The sequence below is a fragment of the Macadamia integrifolia genome, chromosome 9, assembly GCF_013358625.1.
Source record: "Macadamia integrifolia cultivar HAES 741 chromosome 9, SCU_Mint_v3, whole genome shotgun sequence".
NCBI classification, from domain to species: domain Eukaryota; kingdom Viridiplantae; phylum Streptophyta; class Magnoliopsida; order Proteales; family Proteaceae; genus Macadamia; species Macadamia integrifolia.
In genome coordinates, this window is record NC_056565.1 from 24,664,469 (window position 1) to 24,687,210 (window position 22,742).

General features: G+C 38.4%; 2 protein-coding genes and 1 pseudogene across 3 annotated transcripts; all 3 read left to right on the forward strand.

Moving 5' to 3' along the window:
• Positions 1-4,142: 4,142 nt before the first annotated feature.
• Positions 4,143-6,825, forward strand: LOC122089439 (pirin-like protein). Its single transcript, XM_042659183.1, has 7 exons — positions 4,143-4,909; positions 5,112-5,161; positions 5,272-5,310; positions 5,444-5,472; positions 5,603-5,665; positions 5,759-5,862; positions 5,957-6,825. Exons 1-7 carry the CDS (start codon positions 4,794-4,796, stop codon positions 6,456-6,458), a joined length of 903 nt encoding a protein of 300 aa, XP_042515117.1. The 5' UTR covers positions 4,143-4,793; the 3' UTR covers positions 6,459-6,825.
• Positions 6,826-10,119: 3,294 nt separating this feature from the next.
• On the forward strand, positions 10,120-11,151 carry LOC122089440 (annotated as a pseudogene).
• Positions 11,152-14,808: 3,657 nt separating this feature from the next.
• LOC122089438 (pirin-like protein) lies at positions 14,809-17,472 on the forward strand. Of its 2 annotated transcripts, none has more exons than XM_042659182.1 (7): positions 14,809-15,418; positions 15,682-15,731; positions 15,840-15,851; positions 15,990-16,018; positions 16,108-16,170; positions 16,270-16,373; positions 16,480-17,472. In XM_042659182.1, the coding sequence occupies exons 1-7, from the start codon at positions 15,237-15,239 to the stop codon at positions 16,967-16,969; spliced, it is 930 nt and encodes a 309-aa protein (XP_042515116.1). In that variant the 5' UTR covers positions 14,809-15,236; the 3' UTR covers positions 16,970-17,472. The 2 variants fall into 2 exon arrangements, with proteins under 2 accessions (XP_042515116.1, XP_042515115.1); XM_042659181.1 differs by having other exon boundaries at positions 14,810-15,418; positions 15,840-15,878.
• The last annotated feature ends 5,270 nt before the right edge of the window (positions 17,473-22,742 follow it).

Here is a 22,742-nt window from a genome sequence, read left to right on the forward strand (position 1 = left end):
GTGGGGGCTATTTCCTCTACCAGCCCCTTAATTTCCAAAACAACAGTACAAGTACAAGAGCATCCAATTGAAATAGACTTCAAAATTATTTCCTCTACCAGCCCCTTAATTTCCAAAGCAACAGTACAAGTACAAGAGCATCCAATTGAAATAGACTTCAAAATTTGAAGTGAGAGTTCTTTGTGGAGAGGTATATGTAGGACCTAGGGACATGGAAATGCTCCTAATCCCAGCTCAGCTTGGTGCTTCAGGGCGAGACCTCTTTGGAGTGAAATTCCTGACTTTGAAATGCTTTTTCAGGGAAACTGCTGGACTTGGGCACTGCCTTCGCTCTATATATTAATAACATGCTCCTACATTAAGTTTCATATTTAAAGGAATTAGCCAAATGGAAAAATAAAACTTTGGAATCAAATTTTTGAGAAATAAGTGATACATTCGGGGTTTGGGTTATTTTATGGTTACAAGTGGCCAATTTGGTTCATGCTTTATCTTATTTTTCATATAGCTCAAGTTATCACATTCTTTCACATGGCACAACTGAATGGACAGAGGTGGAAAGGTGGTCTAATTCATGAGTGGTTAGATTGACAGCTATTTTTGGATGCAGGAATTATTTATGAGTCAGCTTGCAGATCAAATCACTCTGCATTGATGATCATTTCCTGGTTTCCAAAGCCAGACAGAAAAAAAATATTATTACTCTTTGAAGCTTGATGGCATTCTTTACCAGGACGCTTTGAAACTGTAAAAAATAGTTGGTCAATGGATATTCCTGGTTATTTGATGTTTAGAGTTGATAAAAAGGTGATGATTGCTAAAGCCAAGCTAGAAGCATGGAAGAAAGTTTTGTTCCAAACGCTGATGAGGATGCATAAAGACTTGTGTCTGAGATCCACCAAATCCAGCATATGACTTGACATCCTCCACTGGCAGACGAAGAATTAAAGCCCCAAAAAAGACTGAAGGAGGCTATAGAACAATAGGAGCTTTGTTGGCAACAATGGTCACATATCCTATGGCTTCAGAGTGGCAATAGGAATGCCAGTTTTTTCATACCACAACACTATAGTGGAGAAGCAGAAATAAGATCCTCAGAGAGGCAAGGGGTGGCAAATGGTTAGAGAAGGAAGAAGAGATAGATTCTGAATTTTGTTCCTACTTTGAAAAGCTTTATAGCTCAGATGGAACTCATCAGCTTGATCAGGCGCTTTAATTTATTACTCCAAAGTTTATAATTGAGATGAAAAGAGATGCATTCCTTTCTCAAATGATGAAGTTACGGAAGCTGCTTTCAGTATGAAATCATTAAACGTCTAGACCTGATGGTATGTTCCCAAATTTCTTCCTAACTTATTGGTACATGGTAGGATTAAATTTGTGTGCTTCTACGAAATCTATGATGGATTCTGTTTACTTTGTCCATGACTTAAATCGTACTCATATCTTGTTCATCCCAGAAAGCAATGCACCAGAGTCTATGGACCACTGGAGGCTCATCAGCATTTGCAATGTGACTTATAGAATATTTGCTGAGGTCCTCTCTCAAAAATTAAAGAAGTTTCTTGATCTGATTGTGGCTCTTGAGCATTATGCTTTTGTTGAGGGAAGAACTATGACTGTATTGAGAGGGGCTTTTAAGAGGTGATGTTGATGTGACTAGGTTTATGTGACAAATGGGTGCAGTTTTCTTACTTATTCGTCATTAATAGATATAGACGTGACCCCCTTACTCCGAGCTTGTTCATTTTATGCACAATTTTTAGTCTTTGATTTCTAGTGCTACTGATTCAGGTGTTCTTCAAGGTATCAGGGTTAGAAGGCAGAGTCCACAAACAACACTTTCTTTTTTGTGGGTGACTGCTTAATCATGAAGATTGACCACAACTCACTTTGATCTCTAAAGTAGACCTTAGTAGTATATTGTGGACTATCTGGGTAGTCTATATCTCCAAAAAAATTCAGCAGCTTTCAGTCAAGCTTCCCTCCATGATTAAGAAGAATATTTACAAGACTTTCAGAAGTAAAGGACTTTGTGGCTCAAAAAGTACTTGGGATTACAATTGGAGTTCAGAAAAAATAAAAAGGTGCATTCCAAGGTGTAAAGAACAGAACCCTTAACAAAATTGCAGATTGGAAAGAAAAATTGCTATCACCTGTAGGTCTAGTGGTCTTATTCAATCAGAATAGCTTAGGGTCTATCTCCCGCTGTTTGGGAACGAATGTGTGGATCTTTGTCTGGCATTTAAAACAATATCCCAAATTTATCTTGTTCATTTAGAAAGTTGTTCCTTTTCAAATATTGATCCTACTTTCTGTGTTTGTTCAAAGGAGAATAACACTGTTGGCATTTGTTCCTATCCTTCGGTTCCTTGCTTGTGGGCCACTTGGTTTAAGGATGGAAACCCTTTCTGCTACTTCTATTTTTGAGTTATTTAACTGCTTTGTTTCAAATTTTGCTCACAGGAATGCAATGTTGTTTAAGAATGCTAAACCTAATCCTTACCATGTTGTTCAACTTATTTACATCTGGTCTAATGATTCCTGTTAACTCCTCAATCTGTGCTAACACCTACTGATGCAACCACTATTTATGCGACTCCCACCTATGAGGATTATCAGAGATTGTTGAAAGGGGGAGGAACATTTGCTTATATGTGATGGTAGCTATGATCCTTTAACAGGTGGAGCATGTTGAGTGTCAGTGTTAATAAGTAACTCAATTTGTTTCAGTTTCTATGAACAATGGTTTTGTAGGGATGGCATGTGAGTCGGAGATTTGGGGGTTATTACAAGGGATGCAGTGAGTCACAGAGCAAGGGTAGACAACCTTAGCAGTTTGGCTAGATTGGAAGCAGTAGGTGGACTGGTTGGTTCAAGATTCGCAAGAAAGATGGCTATGGGGAGAAGTCTTGAATCAGCTATTAGATATTTCTGTATTAATGAAGCTTTTGTATCTATAATTTTTGTGAAGAAATCCAGGGAGACAATATACATTGCTCACAAGTGGGCAACTAAAGCTAGGAAGGAGAAGTTATCTACTGCTCTAGACTTCTGTATACTAGATCTAGAAATTTGCTGGCTCATAGTGTTGTAAAATGGGCTGTCATTCCTTACTCTATGGTCATGGGAATCTTTTTTACCTAGGACCTCTTGCCCCTTTGTTAAATCATTTTTGCCCTTTGATGCTAAATAAAAGTTGGGAGAAAGGACCATATCTGTCTACATTCCCCACGCCCAGACACACTCCTAGTTCCCAAAAAAAAAATTATCCTCATAAAAATGCAGCTACCTTAAACCTGGTGTTGTGTCTGGGTGGGGGAAACACATTGGATTCCCCTTTCATAAAAGTTTACCCTCACGGTTTTGTTGAAATGTAAAAGGACTTGCTTGGTGTAAACATAGTTGGTTAAATTGATTACACCGAGTTTGAAACTCTATAGTTTAGCTCAGAACTCCATAAAATAGGGGGAGTATTTTGAGTGACAAAAAAGTTACCTTCATAAATGCTTTTTATCTTTTCTGAAAATGAGTTTTTGTATGTTGTATATCAATTGTATGATACATAAGATGGTGACTACTTATTATCACTTCCCTTGGTTATCAAGAAAAAGAAAAAAGAGTGTTTTCTAAGTGGGATGTAGGGGTTGTATCTAGTTACAAAGGTGTAAGATGATCACCGCAACCCTGATCAATGTCTCCTCATGCACTCATTGGCCAAGGCACAAAGCACAGCCCTTGCATCCCATCCAATAAAATTTAATAAAAAGAAAGGAAAAAAAAAAAAAAAAACCTACCAAGAAGGGGAAAAAAGCCTTAAAGGGATTGTGACCCTTATTGTGGGGAGCAAAACGACGACCTCATCCATCATGAAAGGCAGAAATCTCACCCCTATTGATACTTCTACTCATGCTCCAATTGACCACGCCTTAATGTAGAAGTGTAGAAGTGTAGAAGTGATACTGCCTTGGAATCCTCTCCCATTAAAAAAAAAAAACAAAAACAAAAACAAAAACAAAAAAAACATTGCTTTGACTTTTCAAAGTTCAAAACCAATAGGGAATTGGCCATTGCGCATGATTTTGTGACCAGTAGACCTGCATGTGGTCAATAACGAACACCTTGTCAGAAATGGTGTGAATCATTTTGTATTTTGTGAAGGTGGGCTTTTTATAAAAGGAAGCCCTTTATAAAATATGTGTGAAGTTTTTTTATTTTGGTAAACAATATCTGTGAAGTGTAAACCAATATTTTTGGGTGAGGACAGCACACGCAATGCTGGTATCATGTAATGCCATTCATGTATATAAGTCCAGATGCTGTACCAATTCTTCCAAAAACGCAAGAGAGAAAGACCAACACGTCACATAATTGATCTTTAAAAGTGAACAGAAGAAGATTCTAGTACATTGGAATGGTTGGTGACCGTTCACACTCCAACTGTTTGATAAAATTACCAACTGAAGCCATAAGAATCTCAGGTCAAAGGCCATTTGGTAGAAGATATGAAGAATTGAAAACCACATTTGCTTGGGGCGGGCGCCAAGTTCGAACCCACGACACGCTGACAGATATTTCTGTACTGTTTGAGTTTGAGATGTTTTGAACAAGATTGTTATCTTCCCCAACCTTTCCAAGCATCTGAAGTTGTTACAAGTACATACGTATAAAGCCAGTGTTATTGCAAGCCAACATAACCCACGAAGGCCATAAACAATCGGTTTCGGTTTAACCATTTTCTGATCAAAACCAAAACCAAAACCAACGTCGTTGTTCCTCCTTTGATCAAGAACATGTCTACAGGGCATAAAACATCTGGTATTAGCATACCCAGATTGGTGGCAAAGAGGTTTCTAGCTCAGCCTCAAAATGAAGGAGAAGGAGCTTTTATTAGAAGAAGCATTGGAAGGTACCCTTTTTTCCTTTCCCTTCTCTGATGATTCCCTTCTAGTTTTCCCCTCAGTTCTTTGGAGGAGGGGGCGTGGGTGGTTCAGAATGGAGCTGAAGCATCTGGCTCCTTCTAGGGAGATACAGAGAATATTTCAATCATTTTCTTAGACTACGGTTACTAACTATTATTATGTTTGTGGTTTTTTGTGGTGTTGTTTCAGTATGGAATTGAGGCGTTTTGATCCTTTTCTACTGTTGGATGATTTCTCTAGTAGGTTTCTTTCTATTGGTTTTCATTGAAAAAAAAAAAAGAAGTCATGTATTGGTTTTCTTAATCGTGAAATACAGGATTTTGTTAACCTGTTGCCATTGCTTTTGCAGTTACTCCTCCTGCTGGATTTCCTGACCATCCACATAGAGGTTCAAAGACCTCATTGATTAGTCGACATTGTCCTTTTTGGGTTTTGCATCTAATTAGTTAATTTATGGGCATCTATTCATTCTTTTTTCTATTCCATTTTCAGTTACTGACTAATTGGATTCTTTTCTTCAGGTTCTGAGACTGTTACATACATGTTGGAGGTTGGTTTTTTTAAACGTTCCCCCCCCCCCCCCCCCCCCCCACTTTTTTTTTTTTTTTTTTTTTTAAACTTCAGTTAGTTTGTGGGATTTTATATATGAGGGGCTGAAGTTGGGGTATATGGATTTTCAGGGAGCAGTCACTCATCAAGATTTTGCAGGTCATGAAGGCACAATAAGAACTGGTGATGTACAGGTAAAAACACTGATATAAGATTGATGTATTAGATTTTCCAACTTTCAAGTTACAAATTGACGTTTTAGGTCTCATTCTATTCTTTTTCTTCAGTGGATGACTGCTGGTCGAGGGGTAGTTCACTCAGAAATGCCTGCAGGGGAAGGTCCCAATAGGGGCTTGCAGCTTTGGATCAACTTATCGTCGAAGGACAAAATGTAAGAATCCATCAATCAATCAATTTCTCTCTTCTTCCTGACAGATTTTTAGGACATCCAGAATCTTATATTCCCGAACCCAAATTCAATACAGGATTGAGCCTAGATACCAGGAATTGCTTGGGCAGGAGATCAGTAGGGCAGAGAAAGATGGGGTCGATGTCAGAGTTATAGCAGGAGAATCCATTGGCATCAAGTCTCCGGTATTCACTAGGACACCAGCAATGTTCCTTGATGTCATCATGAAACCAGGAGCTGAATTGCACCAAAGCATCCCAGAGTCTTGGAACTCATTTGTGTATGTCCTTGAAGGGGAGGGTTTCTTTGGGTCCTTGAAGTCTTCACCAGACACAGCTCACCATCTCTTGCTCTTAGGTCTAGGGGATGGGCTCAGTGTGTGGAACAAGTCCGCCGAGCCACTAAGATTCATCCTGATCGGTGGGCAGCCCCTGAATGAACCTGTTGTTCAGCATGGGTTCTTTGTGATGAACTCACAAGCTGAGATCCAGAAGACTTTTGAGGATTATCGTTTTCATCGGAATGGTTTTGAAAAGGCTAGGTATTGGAGATCTCAACCTCAAAGTTCAAAAAATTGAAATATGTCAATCAGGTTCAAATCTGAGGCAAGCATGTCCACCTGAAATACAAGGTTAGAATCTCTATCTCTGACCAGCGGAAATTAAGATGGGAGGCTGGGAGCAGTGAAGGGAGAACTCAGATTACTCATGTGACAGAAAATGATTCTAAGCCTTCATGATCCGAATGGAAAAATCAAAAATAGTTCGTGTTGAGACTGCTCTTTTATCTGTAACTAGATTTCATTCTTGGGTTTTCCTATTCTTTCTATTATTGCAGGGTCCTGCTTTGAGGCAAATTGCAAGGGATCCATTTTCACTTGATGATTAATTGTTTATATCTTTAGTGTGTACAAATGTTTATTTTTGGGAGATTCTTTTTTCCTCATTTTTTTCACTTTATATTCAGTTAAATCTTTCCTTAGATTCAAATGGTAAAGGAATTATTATTTTGTACTCCTGTTAAAAGTGCAATATAGAGCATTATACATGCTAATATAATTCGTCTTCGTTGATGGAAGGATCTGTCGCTTTCTAGGAAAGGTCCTAACCATTTTTAAGCATTCATCAACCAAGCTATATAGGGTATGAGAGGCTGCATTCATTTGGAGAGAAATTAAGAGAAAACTAAAAGTTAGGGTGGAGAACTCAGAGGGACTTGCATGACAATTGAATTCTTCTCCTCTTCATTTGGTTTGTGGAAGAACGAAAGATTTCACAAATATAATCATGCTGTCTCTACTCAGAAGGGGACTTTCTCGACAATTGAATTATTCTCCTCTTCATTTAGCGTGTGGAAGAACGAAAGATTTCACAAATATAATCTTGCTGTTAGAAGAGTGGACAATTTGGTGATATTCCTGCATTTATATTAAACTCAATCTAACTGAGAAGAACAAAAAGACAGATAACCATCTCAATTGACCTTATTGTTGCTCTAGATTCAATCACGTTAGAATTGGGCAATTGATGTAAGGACATCCAGTGCCCAAAATTCCATAGCGCTGGGAAAAAGTTCTGAAGACACCTTTCAACTAGTTCTCTAATTCCCATAAAAAGAGACATATCCTTCAGGATTAACTGATTCTTTTTGGCAACTTAAAACACAAATCAATTAGGAACTCCACTCCATCCTTGATTGCAGGCTACCCAGATAGCTTTAGCTTCCCTTCCCTCAGAGCTAAAAGTGGCAAGTTTCTCCTTCCTTTTAGCTAGACATAAATTGTCTTCTCCAGTGCATAAAACAGCTCTAGAAGAGTCAAATCTATCCCCTATAAATGCTGTGTCAACATTAACTTTTATAATTCTCATCATTGGGGTTCCAACCATGATGTCTGTTTAAGGCTTGTAGTACTTGATCATACCTGCCTTTTGTGGAGGGCTCTGTTGGATCATTTGTGGTAGGTTTAGCATGCAGTCCATTTTATTCCTTCATGTTTCCAGCTGATATGGATTAGCCTTTCTGAAGACTACCACAGTCGTCATGCTTTGCAATCGGTATGCTATGTGTGGGTGCTGATTCAAGAATGTAATTATGCAACCGTCCTTTGCTACATATCTGTTTGGATGTGCTGCTGAATCATTCCTTGATCTTATATTGCTGTCGTAGATTGCTCATCCAGGACATGAGCCAAAGAACATATTTGATTGAGCAAAGATGCAATCAGTATGCTATGTGTGGGTGCTGATACGAGAATGTAATTATGTAACTGTCCTTTGCTACATATCTGTTGGGATGCACTGCTGAATCATTCCTTGATCTTAAATTGCTGTCTTAGATTGTCTCATCCAGGATATGAGCCAAAAAACATATTTGACTGAGCAAAGAGGCAATCAGTATGCTATGTGTGGGTGCTGATTCGAGAATGTAATTATGTAACTGTCCTTTGCTACATATCTGTTGGGATGCACTGCTGAATCATTCCTTGGTCTTAAATTGCTGTCTTAGATTGTCTCATCCAGGACATGAGCCAAAAAACATATTTGATTGAGCAAAGAGGCAATAGCACATGATAAGCTGTCATGGTGTCGTGGCATTCATCGTCCATGTTTCGAAATGGCCTTCAAAAGAATCTCACCTAGGTAACAGGCGTTGCAACCATTTCCAGATGATCAATTGTATCTTGATAGTTAACTTTTCAATCAGGTATATCCTGATTGTGAGGATTTTCTGGAACACCAATTAAAAAAAAAAAGAAAAAAACAACAACAACAACAACTACTACTCACTGAACTTTAAAGAAGATTTCTTCATTCAAACTCATACTCCAAGTAAAACCACTAAAGCCCATGACCATCATCATCTGAGAAAATTATCTGAGTAGGTAATGGTCAATCATGACCCTGGATCAGTTGGTGTAACAGTGTGTAGTCTTAAAATGATTAAAGATCATGCTCTCCTGTGACAATGATGTCATCTAGGTGAGTCCAGATCTTCTATGAATTCGTTTTTTTATTCTAATTCTCTTCTACGTTTGTTTGAAAACTCAGAACTATATAATGTTCACCCGACTCATCAGCCCAACCGAATCTCTTAACTTTCAAGTATAACCTTGAAGATTCTGGAAGGGATGATGTTAGCCACTGTTTCACAAATCTTTATTAAAAACTGAAGTTACAACATCATCAGGTTACATCATTTATTGGGCTCCTCTTTGTCGGCCCTGAGTCCCTGATTTCTAAATTAAACCAGGAGTGGATGATCAATCATTCTGGCTTCTCCCCACGACTCGGTTCTTTTTTCCGAGCTTCCTCAGACGTTGAATTTGAATAGCAAGAGCTTGCCTTATATACCAGGATGCACCCTATGTTTTAAATGTCAGACTCAGTATGTTCAAGATGATTTGAATATGCACGGATGAGATAACATTTTATGGTTCTTTAATCCATCATTCCTTGGGTTTGCAGTTCCCCGAGTTTTTATACATGTAGTTAGCAGTAATAGGCCAGATGACAAGAGCAACAGCATACATGTGAATTATAAATTATCTGTTTTTTATTTTTTTTTTCAAAGTTCAAACATCTACCTTTCCCTAATCAAGACCAGTATTATCATCACTTCCTTTATCCACAAAATATCTAGAGTTCATCAAGCATATGGTACTACTAAGACCAGATTGGAGGTGAAGAAGCTCCTACTCCAGCCTGCAAATGGAGGAGCTGTTAGATGGAGATGCATTGGAAGGTTATTTCTCCTTTTCTCTTTTGGTGTCGTGGTAATTTTTCTCTCTTTTTTTATTCATGATTTCTGTTCTTAAATTTTTTTGGTGTCCTGGGTGTTTATATTTGTGGGTCTTTTATGTTTGGGAGGGGAAGGTCAAGATGGAATGAAGAATTTGGGTCCTCAATAGCTACACAGAGTATTTTTATCCTTTAATCTCATGCTCTAGGTAGTATTACTATTATACTCATTATTATTCTTATGGGATTTTGATGGGTTTTAGTATGTAATTGAAACGGTTGGATCATTTTCTTCTTTTGGTTGAGTTTTATGGTAAGTTTCTTCTTCCTTTGCATTTTAAGTCATGTAGTTTTTCTCTTGGTAAAAACAGGATTTTATCAAGTTGGCCTTTGCTTTTGCAGTTCTTGCTTTTGAGGTTTGATATGTCATTGATTGGTTTCCAATGTCCATTTTTCATTTCCTATCCTTGTTTAGTTAGATCTTCAATATGTTTTCACTATCTTCTTAATTTTAGTAAATTAAGTCCTGTTTTTTCAGGTTTTGAAACTGTTTCATGCATGTTGGAGGTTAGAGCTGTTTTAACTGCACAGTTTCCCTTTTTTTTATTTTAGTTTGTGGAGAGCTCATGGGAAAGTTGAAGTGATGGTTTTTCAATTGCTGGGAACTGTGGTTCATCAAGATTTTGCAGCATATAAGGGCACAATCGTAGTTGGTGATGTGGAGGTGTCAATGATGGTTAATTATCCAATCTCTTGTTGATAATTTAACAAAATTACAAACTTAAGCATTATTTTATTTTGGAGGAAGGGGTATATGTATATATATATATATATATATATAGAATGTTCTGTTCTTCAGTTGATGACAACCGGTCGAGGAATAGTTAATTGTGAAACGCCTGTAGCAGAAGGGATCAATTTATGTTCATTGTGGCATCTGTTGAATACATTCAAATTATCTAACCAATTTTTAAATTCAACCATAGAATCGAGCCTAGATACCAAGATTTGCTCAGGGAGGACATCAAGAAGGCAGAGAAAGACGTGGTTGAGGTCAGAGTAATGGCAGGAGAAACAATGAGCGGTCAATCTCCTGTTTTCACTGGGACACCAGCAATGTACCTTGATTTTTACCCTGAAACCAGGACCTGGATGACACCATAGTATCCCAGAGTCCTGAACTCTTTTGTGTATATCCTCGATGTGGAGGGAGTTTTTGGGTCCTTGACTTCATCACCAGAATAAGCTCACAATCTCTTGTCTCAGGTCAATATGATGGGCCTACTGTGTGGACCAAGTCTACCGAGCCACTCAGATTCCTCCTCATTGGAGGGCTGCCTCTTAATGAACCAATTGCTTAGTAGGGCCCTTTGTGATGAACAGAGAAGCTGAGATCCAAGAGACCATCGAGGACAAGTGCTTTTACTGGAAGGGTCTTTGAAAATGATAGATGTTTGAGATCTCAATCAATCCTTGTTGAAACTTGGAGTATGTTGAAATGGGTCCGAATGTTTTAGCTGGAAACCCAAAGCATATCCACCTGAAAAGCTAGAAACTAAAAGATATATCCATGTTTATGTGCTACAGAAATAAGATGGGATCAGGGGAGAAAAAACTCAAGAAATTTCATGTATTCCTCTGACAAGAAATGCTTGTAGAAACTTTATGATGCAGATGTAAAGAAGATGGAGCACTAATGAATTCCCCCCTCCCCCCCCTTGGATACACACCATGGCTAAAATTATAAAGCTTTAGGAAGTAATTTATTTGTGGCCAAATATTCCAAAAGATGGGAGTTTGATTCCACTATGTAGTTGTTTGAGTCAAATTCTGTTTACCTTCTTTTTCATTAATCATGCATATAACTACTGAAACCAACATAAGTCAACCAATTTGCTCTTGGTTACAGTTTTTGCTTACTGCAGAATAATTGTATAGAGTTCATCAGTTTGATTGTGGGTCATCTGGAATCCAAAGCATTGTAACTGAGCCAGAGAAATGAAAAGAAAAGTCATTTGATATGTATCCAGTTCATCTTCAATAAACTTCTTGCCCAATACTGAATTAGAATTTTGCAATGGCATATATAGTTGATTGGCTTGCATATTTTTTTCCCCTTAATCCAGAAGATAGTTTCCTTTGCCCTCCATAGGAAGGCTCTTTTAAAAATGTTTGAAACAGGTGGAAAAATATGAAACTATTTCCTTATGCAAGTTACCAGAAGCACCCCTCTGCCAATGTTCATTGAAGTTATTGTGTTTCTCGCAACTATAATCTGTTGTAGTTATCATTGTAAACATCTGTGGATTTTATGTTTGAATTTCCATCATTTTGTTTGATTTTGTGATCTAGGAACTGAGTATGGTAGCACCAATTTCAAGGATGAGTTGTGAGTTAGAATTTATTTTATCCTTGCCATAAATCAATTTTCTCATTGAACAATAGGTTCTAGGTTATGGCATTCTCTTGAAAGTTGTTTGGGGTTCACCTCAGGAAGCCCCTGGATTTACAGTTGCAAGCATTTCAGGTTGAACTTAATAGGTTTTTTTTATCAGGCATAAGCAATAATGCTTTTATAAACGATATGTTTGTGAAAGGCCAGTTAAGTTGCACTTTATATGATAACATACACAATCAATTAAAGAATCAGTAGTGAATGTCCCTGGCATTTATTTATTTAGTGATGAAACACCGGTACAGGAGCAATCCTTTTCAAGGGTATACAAGTTCCTGAACTTTGTCTCCAAGTCCAGGGTCGTTTGGTGAGATAAAACATGGTTTTGGACTTCAGAAGCTTTGGAAATTCCTGTAGAACACTCTTAAGAGTTCCGCTGGGGAAAAAAATAATATTTCCCATTGACTATTTTTCTCATGTTGGCTCCATCTGGTTGCAAGGGAAGTTAAGGGAAGGAAGGGAAATTAAATCAATATTAAAATAGAAAACTCTTTGTAATCTATCCTAGCATGATAGTGTAACTTACTCCAAAAAAAAAAATTCTAAATTTGATTTTAAAATTTTAATTTACTTTGCAATCAAAATCCCGTTGAATTAAAAAGAAAAATAAAGATTACATCTGAAAAAAATAATAACTAAATATGGTAGAAGAGTTGTAAGTAGATTACACAATCATAGTTAGGAACATTGTTTGTTATCGTGTGCGTCTGTCAGGCCTACTCATCAGGCTTTAGATGCCCATTCATGAGCTTTTTTTCTTCTTTTTTTGGAAGATGATACATCTATGGGGATGGTGAGAAGAGATATATTTTACGTCTCAAAAGGGCTATAATTAGATATTCCATCCTTTCTGGTACAAAAGTTTCTATAAAAATAGAAAATGTCTTACTATTGAGTGTGGTTTGAACCATCGATTTACGTAATTAGAAGTAACCAATTAGGTTTACGACAAAATCTAAAAATCTATCACTGATCCAATTTGAGTACTTCTACGGATGATCTATCTATGAGGACTATGAATCATTTTCATTAAGCAAGAAGTCTCCACTAAATAATTAAATATCTGCCATGGTCATACTTCAATTGTTCTTTGCTGAAGCCAATAAATGATTTATTCACAGGCCATCCAGACTGCTAGCATTGTCTAGCGTTGTTCTTTTGCTCGTTGTAACCCTTGAAGTATCTATGAACCTCCGAATTTTGTGGAGTCCTCACAACACCAAAGTTTATCGAAGCCAAAACAAATCAACCGAGACCGACCGTTTATAGATCTCCCCAGCCCGGACCGTTTATTAAACGTGTCGGGCTTGAGCCTGGCCCGTTTACAAACGGTCGGTCTCGGTTTTGCTACTTGGACCTTCGGGTGTTCGATCGAGACCGACCGAATAACACCAGACCGAGACCGGCCTATTGTGCACCGGCTTGGCCCGACCCTTTAATGATTATGGAATACCTATTTTACCCCCCAAATTAAAAAGTAAAAACTAAAAAGTAAAGACATGTTCACATATTAAATAATGGTTATATTTGGTATTATTTATTGATTTATTGTCATATTTTTGGGCTTGCATGAATAGGCTGGAATTTAAGAGCACATTTTAAAGAGGGTCCGTTTAAAAACTGGTTAAGTCCGTTTAACATTAAACATGTCTGTAGCCCGGTTAAGGCCCGACTAAATCTCGATTAAGGTAGCCCGATTATAGCCCCAGGCCGACCGACCGAATATAAAACGTACCATGCCCTCAATAACTAAGCCCGATTAGTTAAATGGGCGAATACGGTGCAGCATTTGAAAGTCTTCAAGCCCGATTAAGCCCGATCAAAATCGGACCAGCCCGACCGGTTGACACCCCTAAGTCCCTCCAACATTTCCAGAGAACGGGTCATAGCTACCATTCCAAATGATGATATATGTTAGAACAAACACCAACAAATACGAAGAAAATAAACACAAATTCACGCAAGACACGGAGATTTTACAAGGTTCACATATCAATGTGGTGTGTCACGTCCTCGGCCGAAGAAGAAGAAGAAGATTCACAATGTTGGAAGAAAAGTTACAATGGAGATTTCTCTTAAAAACACCCAAGTCACGGCAAGTACTCTCACCTAGAAACCTTAACATGGAAAACCCCAAAATCTTACAATGTTTGCTCAACAAGACGATGGTACATATATATACTCCTCCAAATCAGGTTGATCCATCAGATCATAGTCGATCGGGTCATACCATAATTGACCAACACCTCTACTACCATCACAAATCTCAGGGAAAGAAATCTCATTTAGATCACCATCAAAATATGTTGACGCAAGTCTATCTTTGAAACATGTCAATAATTCGAGATGAACATAACAATATATTCATTAAAGTCGTGACCAATTCCCTCCCTCGCTACTCGATGTCCTCTTTTTCCATTCCCAAAACCATCTGCAAAAAATTGGGGCTAATCACTCCAACAGCAAACGAAATCTTTGGGCAAGATATGACTCAACTAAGGAAAGATCTACTCCGAAAGAATAGAGAAAGAGCAGAAAAAAAAAAGTGCTAAAAGCCGCGATTCTCCTCATAAGATCACGGATGGGCTGACAGTTGTGCCACATGGAGCGATACGCTTATATATATATATATATATATATATTTTTTTTTTTTTTTTCATGATTGTGGCCCCCCTTATCAATGTTTGGTAATTATGGAGGATTAGATATTTCAACTGATGTTGTGAATCAGTAGTGTGTAAAAACACAAGGTTCGATTCATATGTCCACTAATACATAAAAGAAGGGAAGGATTGGGTTTAGCATTCTCGAATGGTACTGCATTCCTAAGCATCCAGGAAACACAAAAGGAAATTGCAAGAACTGAAATAAGTCTCTGCTTATCAGATTTTAAAGTCAATGGATCGTGAATGAAAGACTCCGCCAAGCCATAAATCAAGATTTCTTGGAGGTATTCAGTCCTCAGCCCCAATGGTGGATTGTTTATTTTGTGTCGTTTTGCAATCCGATGGAAATCAATTCTCAAGTGATTACTTAAAGGAAAAAAAAAAATCTATCAACAACTATTCCTTGTTCTGAGGAGAAAAAAATCTACTTTGAACATGGGAGGAAGGACAGACGAGTAAAGAGGAGGCTGCAACCCATTGAATCATTCACACGCAAACATGAGAGCTCCTATTCGTTGGTTACTGTCCAACTTCTCTCAAATCAAAACTCCTTCCATGAAGAATGTTTGTACCGGAGATCAAGCTTCTGGTATTAGCAGACCCAGATTAGAAGTTGGTAGGTTCCTTACCAAGGTTCGAAATGAAGGAGATGGAGCTGTTGTTAGAAGATGCATTTTAAGGTTTTTCTTTTTCTCTATCTTCTTTTTTTTTTCTTTTTTTTCTTCCTGATTTTCGTTGTCTGGGTATTTTTCTTTTCCCTTTTTCCCCCTTGGGGCGGGGGGTTGGATAGTTCAGGATATTGTTGAAACAGGGGGATCCTTCAGGGTGTTGATAAGTTTCTGGTTCTCATTTTTCAATCAAAACTGCATATGCACTATTTTGATCCTCTCATGCTTCATGCTAACCAGTTGGTGAGTAATTTTTTCTGTTTTGTGGGTTTCAGCAAGGAATTCAAGAGTGTGGATCCTTTTATTCTGTTTGATGAGTTCGATGGTGGGTTTCTTCTCTGTTTGATTTTTTTAATGAATTTGATTTTCAATCATGTTTTCCTTTAACCACAAATACCAGAGAAGTTAATTTTTGACGTTGCTGCTTTTGTAGTTTCTGCACCTGGTGGGTTCACTGACCATCCACATAGAGGTTTGAGAATCTCGTTGATTGTTCTTAGGTTCAAATTATTGTTTGGTTATGGTCCCTGAGATTCAATCTGCTATGCATGTTCTATTACTAAATTAGGTTATACTCTTTCAGGTTTCGAGACAGTCACATACATGTTACAGGTTTGAAGTTCATAAGTTCTCAATTCCTGTTCGAAATTTGTAAGGTGTTAAGCTTATCATGAGCTGAATTTGTGGTTCATGAATTGCAGGGAGCTTTGACTCATCAAGATTTTGCAGGACACAAGGGTACAATCAGAACTGGTGATGTACAGGTATACTATTTCTTAGTTTAATTACTAATCAGTGCTTTCATCAAAACCACAACTTGTTTTGGGTCTCATTCTTGGTGGTTTTCGTGTTATGTTCTTCAGTGGATGACTGCTGGTCGGGGAATAGTTCACTCGGAAATGCCTGTAGGAGAAGGAACCAATAAGGGCCTGCAGCTTTGGGTCAATTTGTCATCCAAAGATAAAATGTAAGAATCTTTTCGAAGATCAATCTATCAGTTTTCCTTCTTCATAATTTTTGAGCAAAAACATATCTTATACTTCCCGGATGGAAATTTGGACACCAACCAACAGGATCGAGCCTAGATACCAAGATTTACCCAAGGAGAATATCAAGAGGGCTAAGAAAGATGGAGTTCAGGTCAGGGTTATAGCAGGAGAAGCCATGGGAATCCGATCGCCAATATTCACAAGAACTCCAGCAATGTACGTTGATTTCATCCTGAAACCTGAAGCTAATTGTTACCAAAGTATTCCAGAGTCCTGGAACTCCTTTGTATATGTGGTTGAAGGAGAGGGTGTCTTCGGGACATTGGATTCAGCATCAACAACAGCTCACCATGTCCTGGTCTTGGGTCCAGGGAACGGTGTCAATGTATGGAACAAATCCAGTGATCCTCTCAGATTCATTCTAATTGGAGGGAAACCTCTTAATGAACCTGTCTCTAGACATGGGTTCTTTGTGATGAATACTCAAGCTGAGATAAAGCAGACTATTGAGGACTATCTCCTTTTCCAAAATGGTTTTGAAAAAGCTAGGTATTGGAGGTCTCAACCAATCTAGGTTGAAATTTTGAAACAGTTGGAATGGTTCTGAACAGGAATGAGAACGTATCAATCCAAAAAAGCAAGAAGAGTAGCATCTCTATTTACATCCAACAGATAGAAATTAGATGGTTGCAGGAAAGAAGAGCTGATGAACTCAGAATTTATGTGGTTTAGAAGCTTCATTATGCAGATGCAGTTGAATTACTAGCAAAATATTGAGAGAGTCATCTGAAATGAGAGGAACAGGGGACTGTTGGAGAATAAGAAATGAGATAAAGTTAGGTTGTGCTTAGATGTTGGTGAGGGACTGGTGGGGTGGGCCTGCATACCCAAGGAATTTCAAGGCATCTCCCCCAGGATTTTAGATGTGATTGGCATACCATTTTGGAAATCTGATGTTATGATTTCTGGAGCTGTGCTTTTTTATATTTGATTTATGGTTTTGTATAGGCATGACTGATATACATTATGTATATACTTTTCTCTTCATTTTAATGAATTTTTTGGTGTTGCTGATTATTATTTCTTTTTCAGTTCTATGGATGCGACCATATGGTCCATTTCATTTTAGCTTTGTTCTCTGAACTGCAAAGTATATGCACACATTTGCTGTATGTGTTGTACATCGTTCAATTAGTTCTTTCATTCCCCAATATGAGAATCATCTTTTGCATTATGTTTCAATCACTTCTTGGCATCGGATCTTACGATGAACTACTACAATCATTTCCATCGGTAGTTGCTGCCTCCCCATCTAGCTTTAACTTCTGCTTCCCTGATTTTAGAACCTCTTCTTTCAATTGTACATAGAGGACCATCTTTAGTACCTAAAACAGCTCCCAAGTATTCAAATCATCCTTGTAAGGAAGCATTAACATTTTTGGAATCCTATTGCACAGGTTCCCATCTATGCTATTGGTTTTGCCTTGAGCTTAATGTATTTCCAGTTTCTGGAGATTCCAGCTGAACATCTGTGTTTTTTTTTTTACTCCGTAATCTACCTCATTTTTCTTTCCAACGCGTGCTGTGTTCCTGAAAATTTTAGGAAGCAATGGATGGATTTCTGTAGTTATTCAATTTGGGGTTTGGCCTAACCTAAGTTGTCAATTATTTTACGCACATTTTTCTCTGATTGTTGATCCTCATTGCACTATCCATTGGATCTGCAGCTGAATCCACTCTTCAGTGGTAAATGACTCTTGTGGTTTAAGCCTCCTCCACCCAAGAAATTAGTAAACCTTCATGGCATAACTGGCATTCAGTCTCCAAGTTTGGAATATGCTTGAACCTTCATGCCTAGTGTATTGACCTGCTAATTGTGTTGAAATTTGTTCAAAAGGCTTGTGATATGCCAGACTGGGACTTCCTTTTTGATGTTTTGTGAAGAGTTGATTAATTGGATTCATCAATTGTTGCCTTCATCAAAGATTTCTGTCTCGATAAATGTTGGTCTGGTAGGTTTCTTTGGGATTGAATGTGGTATCAGGCAAGTGGATCCGCTGCCTCTCTTCTATTTATTATTGTTGAAGAAGTTTTGTGTAAATGGATTTCTACTCTCAGATATAAGGGGAGCTCTTATGTTAAGGTTCCTACTCATCTATTGTTTTGCAGATGACATCTTCATTTTTATGAATGCTAATTTCAAGCGTAGAATTATGGAGATTCTTGGTTTCATGGACTGTAATTCTCCTATTAAATATCTGGGCTTAGAGATTTTTAAAGGAAATGTAAAAAAAAAATCTAATTCTTCCTCTGGTTTTTTTTTTTTTCTTAAGTATTCTTCCTCTAGTTGATTAAGGTTAAGGATCTTGATGGAAAGAGAAGCTCTTCTGTATGGCTGAAGGGGTGGAGTTGGTAAAATCGGTACTAACAAGCACCCTTGTATATAATTTCTCTGTTTATCTATGGTCGTCCTCTATGATGATATGTCAAAATTATGTTGGTTGATAGAATATATTGACTTCACCTTTGGCTTCTCTGCTGAGAATAATGTTATAAAGCGTTTAGTTACTATTGTCTCAAGTGAAAATAAAATTGAAGAATTAAGGTTTTTATTTTTAGTTTTTTTAGCCACTTGTCATGTGTTGAAGAGTCGACAAGAGGGAGCAATCCAAATGCATGTAAGAATAGTGACCAAATTTTTAAAAAGTTCACAGATGATGCTTAAATCAGGGTCTAAGGTCTAGGATTGCAAGTAAAAGTGGACTCAAAATTCAAATCAATCTGGCCAATAGATCCGTTTGGGTTAGGTTGCGGACCTATGAAGAGGTTAGGTTTACGGTCCACCTTAATTTAAACCTGTCTTATTCGAAAAGATTTAAGAATTTAAAAAAAAAAAATCCATTTGTCACATTGTATTGACAAGTGGTACACTCATCCAAATGTCCAACCCAAGTAGAACCTATAACACCACTAATTCCCTTCCCCCCTCCTCCACACACACGCACACCAAAAAAAAAAAATCTCATATGAAAATAAAATTAGATTTTTTGTCATTTGTCACATACATTAAAGTGTCAACAAGGGTATCAAACTAAATATATGATCCAAGCTATACTATTATACAATTTTTTCAAAAAAAAAAAAAAAAAAGCTATACTATCATTCCACTAATATCCTTGATAATTGTAAAAATATATGGGAAACTCTGATGCCTTGTATCTTTTTTTTTTTGTCAGCTAAAAGAAAACATGCATTAGATAAGAGGAGTCTAATTACATGCCATATTGATTTGCTAAGTAAGAGACCTACTAATTAGAGTCTTATATGCAATAGTTTTAAGTTGTTCCAGTAGGTTATGACTATTAATATTACAAAACGTAGGATAATTAGGATAGTAGTCCAACTCATGGCATACCATAATTAAAGTTCTAGGACATTATTCTAATATTTTCTTAAACTGCTGATGTAGCAGAAGTCTGATCTCCTCAGCGTCGCTTCAAATTTTGGCCACAGTCCATTTGTTGGTTGTTGCCCATGTCAGCCCCTTCGATAGGCCTAATGCCTCTGTTTCACCATCGTTCCCGATCCCTTGTGGTGTGCCCTATCACCCTCTCTTGTTGATCTTCCCCAGTCCGGGTTTGGACATCATCCTTATCCATTTGTTCATCCTCGGTTTGGGTACTGGTGTGAACAACTGGTACATCCCTCCCTTTCAGCCGATCAAAAAGCTAGTTAATGAAGGTATTTGGGTTATCAGACTGTGCCATTGCCTCCTCAACCAGTTCACAAACATTCTCCATAAGTGGTGGCTCCACCGTATCCAGTCGAGGCCTTTTGCATGGCCTGATCCTCACCCTCACCAAATGGGTTGTAAACATTAATGGGAGTGGGATTTTGTGGGGTTGGTGGATTGAAAACATAGTTGATTGTGATGGTTTTGGCCTCAGTGAATTGATGACACATAGGGTTGTTTTTTGCAGGAGTGGGGTTGGAGTTTATGGGATCCTCGGTGAGATGGGGTGTAGGAGGGATGATGGTGCGCGTGGCTTCAGTTGGGATATGGGGCAGGCCCAAGCTTTGGCCAACCGAAGGGGTGTTGGGGTTTGCTCCAGTGACCTCAGAGAAGGGAATAATGCCGCCAAAGGAGGTCGGAAGCAGGGGGTTGTTGCACATGTTCAAGGTAGGACCAGTAGGCATGCCAAACTTTGGTTCCATGGACACAAGCTACTGCAGTAACACTTGTTCATCATAGGTAAAGTTGGGAAATGGAGTGTTTTGAATATGGACATCGAGGGTTGGACAGGGTGGGTGAGCGGGTGCATCTATCTGCATAGGAACACAGAGAGAGATAGGGATTGATCCATAGTCTGCATTCAACAGTACCAACTGAGTTTGTGACATCATGCCACCAATGGATACTATTAAAACAGGGATCAAAGGAAAGCTTGGACAGATTTGGGGGTCAGTGGCAACACAGAATTTTCGGTTGTTTATGAGGATAGGACATGTGGTCGCATCTTTGAAAGAGAGTAGTATTGGACACTCCTTGAGTTGTAGAAGTCCAGGACACAACTCCACTGGATGTGTGAGGCGCCCGCAAAGAGAACAAAGAGTGGTAAGTTCGAACTTGAAGAAAGTATGGATCTGTTCTCCATCCAACATGTTTATTTTTAGTTTAAACTAACAACTCTGGATTTCTTCACTGCCACCTTCACTCTTGTGGTGCCAAGCGGGATTCCATTCTCTAACAGCTCAAAGATATTGAGGCTTATGTCCAGCACACAGCCCATGCAAGAAATCGCTGATCTAACGTTGTGAAAGGAAAAAGCCTTTGAAGGAATATTGAAAACTTGGATCCAAACATGGATGGTATCAAGCTCTATGTTGGAAGCTTTAGTGTCTAGGGGGTATACTCCCAGTTGAAGAAAAAGATCACCACACCACCAAGGAGAGAGCCAAAACAGCCTTCTTAGCTTCCATTGAACAGAAATCCACAAAGAATGTTCCTCTTTCAGTGTAGTAGACAAAAATGGCGCCTCTGGGGTCCCAAAGTGACACAAGTCTATCGCACGAGTTGTATAAAGAGGGGAAGGGCTTGTTGACAACCATTCCTACAACAGAGGATGTAGAGAGGTTGTACGAACAGTTTGAGAGGTCTTCACCTGAGTTCACTGATGGAGCTCCCCAGCACAACTTCATGGTTGGGGTTTGGGTAATGTTCTTTCAAGGTGTCAAGAAAGGTAGGGTATTCTGAGGCTTCAAGTGAGGGTGAGAACCGTGGTGGAGCCGATCCACTTGTGATTTTTGGTTTGCCGAGCCTAGTCGAAATGTTTGTTTATTCTTAGAAATGATATTTTTGTGGTGTTTGTCTAAAGTACATTTAGGTTTCATTTGGGGGGTTGGAGGATTCATTGCAGGGTTGACAAAAGAGAGCAATAGTAAATAGGGTTGGTGGCAAACTCAGTTCTCAGTTGGTAGTGCAATTGTGTGTGAGAGAGTTTAATGAGACAGTGATGATGGGATGTATTGCAGGGTGAGGAGTATAAGCATCAAATTAGTTTGATGGGAGGTTTTGGTTTTGGGTGACGGTGTGTTTGTCACGGTGATGCTGGTTTTAGGTTTTACCGCAAAGATAGTAGAGGAAAGGAAAGGGAAGATCAGCCGGAGATCATCGGGATGTACCTTCATTCCAGGAGAGGGGCAGTCACCACTTAGAACCAGGAAGGAGAGGAGTGGGGTGAAAACACATGAGAAGAGAAGATATAATGGAGGAGAGGAAGTAGAAGACTGCTCAGACCAAACGTGGATGGGTTAGCAAGTAAAGAAAAGAGAGACTCGTAGTAGTGGTGGCCATTCTCAATGACCAATTCACTGATGCCTTGTATCAAAAAATCTTTTGAAGAACTGGGAATTTTATTGGGGTTGAAATCGTCTGCAATTCCGATCTCGTACAATTCCGTGCAATACCATCTTCGGGCGGTGACACGTGTATTGATACCAATACAATGGTCCAGATCTGGTATAACTAATAAAACATTAAATCAGTGAAGAGGTATTTAAATCAGATCTGGACCATTGTATTGGTATCAATACACGTGTCACCGCCCGAAAGTGGTATTGCACGGAATTGTACGAGATCGGAATTGCAGACGATTTTTTTCCATTTTATTGACACATATCGCATACGCTCAAATTTCAACAATGGGTATTGATCCAATGTTAGACTTGAATGGATCTTATGATGTCACTAGTAGCCCGGAAAATAAAAGAAAACTATAATTTCTCATTTCATCACTTAGTCACAACAAGATGCATCCATGTGGAGTTTTTTTTTTTTTTTTTTTTTT